Source organism: Eucalyptus grandis, chromosome 9 (assembly GCF_016545825.1).
Source record: "Eucalyptus grandis isolate ANBG69807.140 chromosome 9, ASM1654582v1, whole genome shotgun sequence".
NCBI lineage: Eukaryota > Viridiplantae > Streptophyta > Magnoliopsida > Myrtales > Myrtaceae > Eucalyptus > Eucalyptus grandis.
The window spans coordinates 23366853-23378301 of record NC_052620.1 but is presented as its reverse complement, the minus strand read 5'-3'; the positions used below and the strand labels follow the sequence as shown (position 1 = coordinate 23378301).

At 37.9% G+C, this 11449-nt stretch overlaps 1 protein-coding gene across 1 annotated transcript; it reads right to left on the bottom strand.

Annotated features, from left to right (window-relative positions):
- Positions 1–7446: 7446 nt before the first annotated feature.
- LOC104418617 (salicylic acid-binding protein 2) lies at positions 7447–11243 on the bottom strand. The gene is made up of 4 exons (XM_010030002.3): positions 11132–11243; positions 10584–10993; positions 10245–10382; positions 7447–7879 (listed from the first exon to the last, which is right to left on the bottom strand). Exons 1-4 carry the CDS (start codon positions 11217–11219, stop codon positions 7592–7594), a joined length of 924 nt encoding a protein of 307 aa, XP_010028304.2. The 5' UTR covers positions 11220–11243; the 3' UTR covers positions 7447–7591.
- Between the last annotated feature and the right edge of the window lie 206 nt (positions 11244–11449).

Sequence of the window (11449 nt, the reverse complement as noted above, 5' to 3'; positions counted from 1 at the left end):
AGATAAAATATTTTTAGGATGATTCATGCATGGGACGTCGATGTTGACCCTCTGGGTCACACTCTCGTACCAGAGGTGGGGCAGGAGTGTGACACACGTCGTGATTAAAATTTAGTTATACTCCCACTTTTCCGTTCACCTATAAATACATACCATTTAAAGTGTTCTAAGTATCTTATGAAAATACGCTTCTTATCTATGGGATCCAATTTCCCATACTTGTGAGAAGGTTCATGATAATATAGGTAGCACAATTCCACGGTTTAAGAAAACTTAAGTCTAGTTTTCTATCTGTCCATAACTCCATGGAGTGTAAGTAATTGATTTGAAAGACACATGATTAAGTATATAAAATGAATTAATAAAGCATCAACTCAAAAGGTGATAGACAAGTTAGTATGTGCTATCATGGATCTAACAATTTCTAGTAGAGTTTTATTTCTCATTTTTGCAACACCATTTTGTTGAGGAGTTTAGAGAATAAACAACCATCTTTCTATTTCTTTTTTATCATTTAATTTTTTGAACTCATCAGATAGATATTATTGTCCTCGGTTGGATCTAAATGCTTTTTTTTTTTTTTTTTTGTTATCTAGTTGATTTTCTACTAAGTTCATAAACTTCTTGAAACAACTAAATGCTTGAGATTTAAGAGAAATCAAATGGATATATCTGAATCCAATATAATCATCTATAAATGTGATGAAACAAATAGGCTCATGCTTTTCCCTCACATTCATTGGATTATAAATGTCTAAATAGATTAATTACGAAAGAAATTCAGCTATTTTACATTTTTCAAATGGTTTCTTTGTTCTTTTCCCTACTAGGTAATGCTCATAGATGGACAAATCGACTTTTTTAATGTTGTCTAACAAGCCCTCTTTAGCTAGTCTATTCATGTGTTGTTGGCTAATATGATCAAGTCTAGCATGCCATACATTCACATCATTATCATATGAATTAGAAGACGTGAATAAGAACTAACAAATATTGACATTACCATAGTCAACATCCAATACAATAAAACTATCTAGAAAATAACCATTACCATAGTAGTTTATGTATAAATATAAATCTACACTAACACATATATTAAATTTCAACGAATTTCTGGAGCATATAATACATCATGTTCGAACAAAGTGTGTATACTATGCATATTTAATTAGCAGGTGCCCATCTCTTTTACTTCAGTTCTAAAGTTGTTTCCTATATAAATCCATTTTGTTCCAATCAGTACTCATCAGAATTCTACAAAAGATTATCTATCCTTCTTTACATGATTTGTTGCTCTCAAATTTATAGTTTATAAAAGATTAAATTCAGTTAAGAATACAAAACTTGATATGTAAGTAAAGTTATCAAGAATACAAGGGGTGTTTCCTTCTTTGGCTCATGACAATCGCTAGCAGAGTGACCTTTTTTGCCATAGTTATAACACTTCACCCTTGACAAATTCTTCACTTGATGACGCTTTTCTCTCTCATGTTGATCAACTCTTGGTTTCTTCCCCGAAGAGCTCACTCCCTTATCTTTCCACATTTTGAACAAATCAAAACATTTGTGTTTAGAGCTCGAAGCTCCTTATGAGTTAGAACCAGCATAGTGAATGTTAGTTTCCAACTTAGCCACCAAGAGGTGGTCCTCTTCTAGCTTAAGGTGGCGCACTGCATCCTCAAGGGGTTTCAATGTTCTTATTGTGTATCAGGTGCACCTTTATATACTCCCAACTTTAAGGCAATGAACAGATCATTGCTTACACTTACTTCTTGTCAGTTAGAACATGGTCAACATCATTAAGCTCATTAATCATATTTGACATTTTTCTCAGGTGTTGTTTTATGATCTGACCATAAGGTTTATTGTAAGAGTCAAACCTTAGAGTGAGCTATCTCAATTTGGTCACTGTTGTATGACCAAATCTTGTTACCAATGCTTCTTAAATTTATTTCGCATTCTTAAAACACCTTAACTCTCGCATGACACCATTTTTCATGCTACTCAGGAACGTAATGCGAGCAATGGAGTTATTTCTTTTCCATGCATCAAATGCATTCTTATATTTTTTATGTTGTGCAATGTTCTTCTATAATCAGGTTAAGAGTTTTAGTGTCTCTTGTTCTTCCAGCACACATTAGATTTTCATATACCATATTTCATAATTATTGCCGTTCAACTTCTCACTTTTGTATTATTCAACGACTATACTCTTAGTTACTGAAGCCATTAGATCTGAACATATTAGACATACATGCATAAATTATTAATGTATATTATTTATGCATCTATTTTGGGCAAAAGAACAGCCCAAGTGCCGTAACTTGGCACGAAGGGACATTTAAGTGCCACTCCGAAAATCCGGCCAAATGGCTGACGTGGTGACTTTCCGGCAGTTTGGTCCAAAATGGCGTCATTTTGCACGCCGACGTGGCGGAGAAAATGCAAAAACGATGTCGTTTCGTGTCTACGTGTAAATAATAATATAAAAATTAATTAAATTAGATTTAAAATTAATTTTATTTAAAATATTCAAAAAATTAAAAAAATTAAGAAAATTTTAAAAATTAAGGAAATTTTAAAAATTTTAAAAATTAAGATTTTTTTTTTTGAAAAAAAGGGGGGGGGGTCGAATGGGGCGGCCGAGGGCCGAGCCCTCACTGCTGCCACCTCCCCGCCGTTGCCGGGAAGGGCCGGGGTTGCCGGCCCCGACCGACCGACGCCGGGGGCCGTGAGCCCTCGCCGGATCGCGGCGAGGGCCATGACCCTCGCCCCGGATCCGGGCATGGGCCATGACCCTCACCTAGATTCGGCGAGGGTTTGCGGGCCCTCGACGCCTCCCCGCCGCCACCGGGAAGGTCCGGCGACAGAGTGGGGAGGGTCGGCGAGGGCCCGCGAGCCCTCGCCCAGATCCGGGGCGAGGGTCATGGCCCTCGCCGCGATCTGGCGAGGGCTCGCAGCCCTCGCCGTCGGTCGGCTGGGGGCCGGCGACCCCGGCAGACCCGCCCCTCCGTCGCCGGCCTTTCCCGGCGACGGCGGGAGGCGGTGGCAGCGAGGGCTCAGCCCTCAGCCGCATCATTCAACCCCCTTCTTTTAAATTTTCTTAATTTTTAAAAAATTTTAAATTTTAAATTTTTTTCTTAATTTTTTTAATTTTTTTAATATTTTAAATAAAATTAATTTTAAATCTAATTTAATTAATTTTATATTATTATTTACACGTAGACACGAAACGGCGTTGTTTTTGCATTTTCTTCGTCACGTCGGCGTGCAAAACGACGCTGTTTTGGACCAAACTCGCCGGAAAATGGCAACGTAAACCATTTGGCCGGATTTTTGCCGGAGTGGCACTTAAATGTCCCATTTTACTCCGATATTGGCACTTAAGTGTATAATTTTAAATTTATGGCACTTAAGTGTCCCTCCCTGCCAAGTTATGGCACTCCAAGTGTCCCAACCTCTCTATTTTGCATAAACTCATCATATAATAGATAATTTCAAATAAGATTTTAGAATCAAAATGTCACTATTGTTTCCAATTATCATCCAAAATCCAAAATTGAAATTGTCATTAATATAATCTTCTATGCAAAATAAGTTTTTTGAAGCTAAAAACACTTCTATAAACTACCCACAACAATTAATAATAACAAAAGCAATTGACATTGAATATCCATTAATGATAAAAAAATATTTCCACATAATGTAACCAATACATCAATGGCTACGACAACATTAATATGGTAGGAATTATTTACATAAGATATCCATAAAGCATACTAAGTAAACACAAATGAAAACAACTAATGCCAAGTTAATCGATGAACAAGGAAAGATTTTTTTAATTTCTTAGTAATTTTCTTTGAAAATTTTATAAGTACATTTGGCAACCATAGAAAAGTAGACGGAAATCCCTTAGGATTTCTCGCTCGCACATTCATCCCTGTTGGGTTGAACTCATTCCTTGGGTTGAAGTCTTTGTTGCTTCAAATCTATAATAATTCTTCAAAAAAGCCACTACAAGCTTCTTATAATCATGAACCACGTTGACCTCCCATAGGCAATTCAACACTCCTTATTATTCAGATGAAAGAGTGTTATTCAAGAGCCGCACAATCTCAAAAGCTTGCATGAAATAACCCTTCCAAATAACTTGTTATATCTTCTTATTAAACTTGAGAATATGTTCAATTATATCTCCACTTTTCCATTGATAATTAGCCAACTCAACTATTATCCTTTCAAGTCTTGCTTTTTATCTTTTTGACTATACGCAAATAAGTGTATGCATACAAATGGGAGGCATTGTTCCTGCAACAAATGCAAAACAAAAAAAGGATTACTTATAACCATAGGGACATAATTGAAAAAGAAACACAATTTTTTTTTTTTTTTTTTGTTTAAACGGTCAATGGTCAATGTCGGTCAACGCAGGTTAATGCCAATCAACGATTGATGCCAGCCAACGGATGATCGAGTTGGGTCAGGCGGATTGGGTCAAACTAACTGACTCAACTAGATGACGTCATTAGTACATGTCCCGCACATGCGCGGGCAATAGTTGGCTGACGTCATGATGACGTTAGTAGGCGCATGTGGCTTAAGTGTGGGGCAATTATTGCATGCGTGCCATGCACATGGGTGTGGTTACTGCATGCATGCCGTGCACGCACTTGCGGTTGCCACACACATTTGTAGCACACGCGCTTGGGGAAACTTCCTTGACTCGTGCATCGCATGCGCCAACGAGCCAGAAACTTTCGGTCAACCGTGGTGGGGTGTCTAGCAACCCCTGGTAGCAAGCCACCTATTGTTTTTCTCGTCTTGATGAGAACTAAGACCTTGCACTTTCAAAAATGAGTTTTGACCCACGTAAAATAAAAAAAGGAGGGGTGAATAGTATGTGGGTGTTGTGATTTCCGTCCTCGAGTGTTCGAAGGCAACATTTCTCAAAATTTTGGCCAAAAACAAATTATAAACGTCAACAATGATCGGGAAGTATGAACAACATCCTTCTAATGCTAATGTGGGAAATAGATTCCTAAAAAAAGAAATCGATAATTGAATGATCGAATATCGAAAACAAAACACGGAGTCGTGCCCAGGAAAAATATAACACCACTTGCAAAATATATTACAGAGATAGACATACCTTGTTTGCCATAAATTAAGTACTCGTTGCCTTGGAGTTCTGTTCTTAAAAAAATGAGTACACTGTTATCTCATGGGAAGGAAAGGAACATACTATTTCATTCTATCTCTCGATGTTCCTCCTTTTTCATATTTATATAGTAGTTATTTTCATTTAAAAAATAACTGACCCCTTCCCTTATGGGCTGGGTTTGGCCCAACATGGGCAGATATGCTTGACTTGGCCCATCAAATAAAAAAACCCATCAAAACATTTAGCAAAATGAACAAGGACTGCTTGACACGAGAGTGGGGAAAGTGATTTCCGTTTTTCAAAAAGCGAAAGTCTTTTTCCTTAATTTTACAAGACCTTTTTCTATGGGTGGAAATTATTTTCTTTGAACCATTTGTTTTTGTTGGGTCATATAGCAGAAAATCCGAAAATCTTTCCTTGAAAAACATTTTAACAAAAACAAATAGAGCCAACGTATTTGTTTCACAGTGAATAAATGATCTAAAATTTTTTTCTTAAGAATTGTTGTTTATATCCCTTACAAAAATAAATAAACAAAAATATTTTCAGTATCCACAATAATGAAATCATTTTTATTGACTAATTATTTTTAGCAATACAAATGATCATTTTTATGAAAATATATTACAAATCATATATTTTCGACGTAACAAATGCATGAAGCCTTAACGGTGCATTTGTTTCACTGAATACTTCATGATAAAGGAAAATATTTTCATGAAAATCATTTTAAAGGGAAATGGTTATCTTTCATTTATTTGGTGGCTTAGAAAAAGTGGTTTCATTCTTGCCGGAAGAGAAGTTCTTCTCTCCTAATTTAAGTTTTTTTTTTTTTTTAGTTAATGGAATTTCTTTTCTGCAAATCAATTATTTTTCCATCATCCAAACACCAAAAAGTCAGAAATTATATTTCCGAGAATAGTTTTCTTTCAAACTAATGTACCAAAAAAAGCACTTGCAAGATGGATCGAAGGAGGAAGCCGCCGAGACGAGACTGAACTCCCTTCTCCCTCTATCACTGAAAAGCCTCTCTTCGCCTGTCGAGTGGCCACTTGCTGAACTCGCCTTCATTGCCTGAAGATGTACGTCCCCATTAAAATATTTCACATACTTTCTCCCTCTTTCTGTGTATATATATACTTATTTTTACATGATCTTGCATTGCAGGATTTGGAGAAGCATCGCCTGAAAAGAAAGCGGCGAATCATCTGCACAAGAAGATGTTCATTTACATTTAGGATCGACAGTACTTACAGCCTGAGGTTCAGAAGATCTGACCCCGCTCTTGCTTCAACAGTTCGAGGCACGAAAATTTTGACTGATGCTGGATACCCGGGCGAAAGATACCTTTCTATCGAATCATCCCTAATTTATTGATGGATTAACAATGTTGTCAAAGTCAATTCAAGGGTTGTAGCGTGTATGCAGGTTTCTCTCCGCTTGACCTTGGTGCAGAAATTGCACGGATAAGCGGTTGCTTGCATCTATCCGAGTTCATGTTTTTAAGGCAGTTATAAGCTTTAAAGAGCTTTAAACAAACTGCTGAATTTATATTTTCTCTGTTAAGTAAATTTGAAAGGGAATGAACCATGAACAAAAAATCTGTCGCAAAGTTTTGAACTTTCTTTATTTCATGAAAAATGAATTGTTTGAAAAATATTTTTCTAGAAATGATTACTCATATAGCTTAAATTAATTGGTTGTTGAATTATTTTTCATTATCAACAATAATTTATTTGTAAACGTTTTCATGATAATGAAAATATTTATCACTTATTTATTTTTATAAATAATATAAACGATATTTTTAGCAAAATATCTTGTAAATCGTGCATTTTTTTTTTTTTTGTCAAACATAGTAAGCCTCAAATGACACAAAACAGTATGCTAACACACATGAACATAGACAGTGCGCCGCACCGTTGCTGTTGAAAGAAGTAAAACCATAAAAGTCTCACGGACCACAATAAATAGGGATTGATGATTACAATAGACGATGTCCTTTTATCATCTAACCCACAATTAGTGAAACCTTGTGCTACTTGAGGAAATAAAAATGAAAATCAACATTAGGTAGATAATAAATTTACGAATATCTTTTTTGGACGTAAAACTAGTGTGAAAAAAAGTTTCCACCTAAGCCCATATAGCCTCCGTCCATCATCATGAAAATGTTCGCACATTTTCCTTTTCCTTTTGTCCACTACTCTACACAGACGGTTCACGTAACGAATTGACTGCCGAGTACGCGCTGAGGCTAAAAATCCTAGACAATCCATTCATCGGAATTGAAATGGTTGGGTCGGATTGCTGGATTTGGATCACTTGCATGTCAAATTGAAACGATAAAAGATGGTCGTATCGACACGACAACTAAAAAGGAATTACAAACCAAACTCAAGAATCCGACAAACGAAATTGCAAATGTTAGGCACGTTCGTATTTGGCCCCAATCTCCAACAGACAATCACAGATCTCCTGCGGCTTCGAGAGCATGGCCATGTGATCCGCCCCGTCCACCTCCACGACGTGGTGCGCCCCACCGCTTGCGATCATCCACCTTTGGAACTCCAGGGGTATCCCCAGATCTTGTTTGCACACCACATAGACCCGCGTCGTGGACCCGTACCCTTCGCGGGTGAAGTTGCTTGACGTGCTCAGGTCCTCCAAGAACCACGAACCCGGCCTCACCAAGATCTTACCAAGCTCCAGATCCTTCGAAAATGTAACATTTCCATGAAAAAATGCTAACAATGTTCTAAGCACAAATTATACCTGCCTATCAAGCAATTTCCTTTTTATGCTTTGGCCCACCCACGTAGGTGTAGGTGTAGGTGTAGTTGGGGACAAAATATCGCGTTAGGTCGTGGGAAGATCCAACCATGCCTGGCCATCGATCAAGTTTACATGTGATGCATTGGTGTTTTATACAAACATACGATGTTCTTCATTTCAGAATATATAATGTAAAAGGACCACGTAGGCTGAAATTTTCTTCACATCGGAATGTAAATTTTGGGCTTTCTTTTTGGGTGTTCGGTTTTTTCCACTTCTACCGTGGTCATGTTTGTAATAGAGACGGAAGTAGGATGGGTATGGAATAGTTAATATTGACCCAACCCATCTCATTAACTTAATTTTTTTTATCAGACATGTTCCAAGCTTATTAAGGGTCTTGATATAGTATCCTAAACACACCTCACTAAGGTAGTTACGTTATTGTAAGGTATTGGCAACTCGCCATAACGCTTTCTAAAAATCATATCGTTAAATATCTTCACAACTTATGAATTGCAAATCTTCAATTAGGATTCTATAAGGACCATATGGACGATTGAAAGAATGTAGAATTGACAATCATAAAAATCTAAGGTTCTAATATTACTAAAAAGTTATGTGTGAAATGGTGGTTATCATTCTAATAGTCTTAGTATTCTCGAATTTTATCGTGAAGCAACCCGATCCCCCTTTTATAGCCTAGAAATGGATTAGGGGTGAGCATGGTCTGGGTTGGTCCGGGCCACCCCCTAACCCTAAGACCAACCCGTACAGTGTCGGTCCTCAATTTTTAGGACCGAGGACCAACCCTATTGAGCTTGGGACCAAGGACCGGACCGACCCAATAGGTTCGGTCCATTTCCAAGGTCAACCCAGGACCGATCGATAATTTTTTTCGTCTTATTTTTATACTTCCTAAAAAAGCAAACCTACAAATTCAAATTACACATCCATCAACAATACGGCATTGTGCAACTAAACTATAAAATACCAATACCTATTTAGCAAATTTAAGATGACACAATAATAGAAATTCCGTATCTGCTAACCGCTCATCGAAATATGGGACAAGATGGAAAGTCTTTATAATCATTTATCTTTAATATTTATAACACCATATGCAAAAGCGTTTTCCTGATCATGTAGAGTCCACTCAACCAAAAAATGAGCTTCGCACCACTTGACTAGCATTTGATCATATAGAGTCCACTCAACCAAAAAATGAGCTTCACACCACTTGACTAGCAAATCACCGTAGCAACCGCAAAGACTACTCTACTCTTCAAAAACTTATACCATTTAACACAAATTGAAAAGTAAAGTGTAGCTGAAATTCATTAGTAGAATACAATTAAATCATAAAAAGTTCAAAATACTTAATATAAACCATGAATATATAACTTCACATCTTGTTAATTCACTTGAACTTCTAAACACTTGAAAACAAAACAAATGACACATAATTAATACTTAACAAAAGTTTTAAATTGAAATTACTATTAGTGCTATTGATAGAACATCTCAATATAATATAATATAATAGACATTTTACTTAGGTTTGAATATATAAAAGACTTATAAATAATATAATATAATATAATATAATATAATATAATATACAGGGTTGGTCTAGGGTTGGACTGACCCAAAACTCTTAGGACCGAGGACCAACCCGCACGGTGTTGGTCCTGGAATTTCAGGACCAAGGATCGACCCAGTCCCCTTGGGAACCTGACCAGGACCGGTAGGGTTGGGCCGGTCCAGGGTCAGTCCAGGGTCGACCCTAGACCGCTGCTAACCCCTAAAATGGATGAGGGAGCTTGAGGGTTTTATCAGAGTAAGGGCAACTTAAAAAATGCAAGAAAACCGTTATGAATTCTAACGAAGATAATAATTATGTGCATTTACTAAATCATCTAAGATATATAAAGGAAACAAATGACCTTTTAATTGTTACACATATATCAAGTATGGGCATTGGATTTTCCAACCACAAAATTCTTAACCAATCTCAAGTCCTATAGGACGAGTTCATACCTAATTTCTAATCTCAAATGGATAAAACTCGCAAAATGACGAGATCATATCAAAAAGAAGATTAGACTGCAATTAAAAGATCCGGCTAGGTTCATCAATTGCTACCCTCAACAAAAGGACACGAAAAAGTGGTTTTTACAGTAGTCGTTTGCTATTCAAGGTAATGTCATCTCAAGCTTTTGGAGTAAATTGAGTTAAAGCCAAACCATTTAAAGCCTGAGGAGATATGCTTCGTTGATGCCAATGGACGGAAGTGAAAACGTACCTCAAGAGGAGACAACTGGTAGAGCTTGGATGACAAGAAGTCGGGGCCGAAGAAGATGGACGTCAAGGGTTTGTCAGGCTTTCCGATGGACGTGAAAGAAGTGTCTAACCATGCTCCCTCCAGAGCCCTCGCGCAGTACTTCCATCGCAAGGGACATAAGCCATTAAAAATGAGCTCATGCATGTAGGGTTAGAGACATATATGAGTTGATTATTTAGATGAATTCCAACTGAAACAGAGTAAAATCTCCAAAATCGAAAGGGAAAAGGTCCACTTCAACCAAAAGCAAGAAAGACGACTTCATTTTGAGAATCTAACGCGCGTTCAGCAGAGATTTACCTCTTCCAGCACGTATGACGGCCTATGTGCGGTGTCTGGCATGAAAGCCGCCAGGAAAACAGCTACCGATATCTTGTCTGGGCACCTGTCGGCAGCGAGAGCCAAGTTCAAGCCGCCCGAGCTGTGGCCGACGAGGATTGCCCTCTCGTGCGCCCCGAGTGAGGCCAGGAGCTCCAGCAGAGGCTCGGTGTACTCGCGGAACGTGTGGACATCGTGTATGGACTTTCTGTTGGTGCCAGAAGCAGCGAGGTTGAGCGCTGTGACGCGGTGGCCGGCCGACTCGAGCCGATGCTTGAGTTTGTACCAGCTCCACGCGCCGTGGCAGGCGCCATGTACGAGTACGAAATGGTAGTGTTTCATGCTTTCGGCTCCCCACAGCAAGACCACTGGGTTTGCTTTGTTAGTGTCTTCTGTGATTGTATTTAAATGATGATTGGTGCTTAGGAGGAGAAGGATGAATTGACATTGATGCCAATAAAAATTCTGATGAAAGTTAATATAAATGCAGAACCTTCCTTGATCGATCATACAGTGGAAGATTGTCCTACCTACTTTTCTTTTCGTCGCTCTTGAAAATTTCTTGCTGGACTCCGATGGCAATTGAGACGTGTTTTGACTGTTCTCGCGAATTTCCATTTCAACGTTGAAAGTTCGCAAAGGTTTTACTTTAAAAAGAGAGCTCAGCAACTGAAATTTAACACGTTAACGTTTATTTAGGGAGTGTGATAGATTTATTGTTCAAATTTCAGTATCTTTCACCCATAGCCACTGCATGTAGGCAAAGAGATTTATATTTTTCAAGGAAGATGAATTAGTCAGATCAAAAAGTTTTTGCTAAGACATACGTGAGTGTAGAACTATTAATA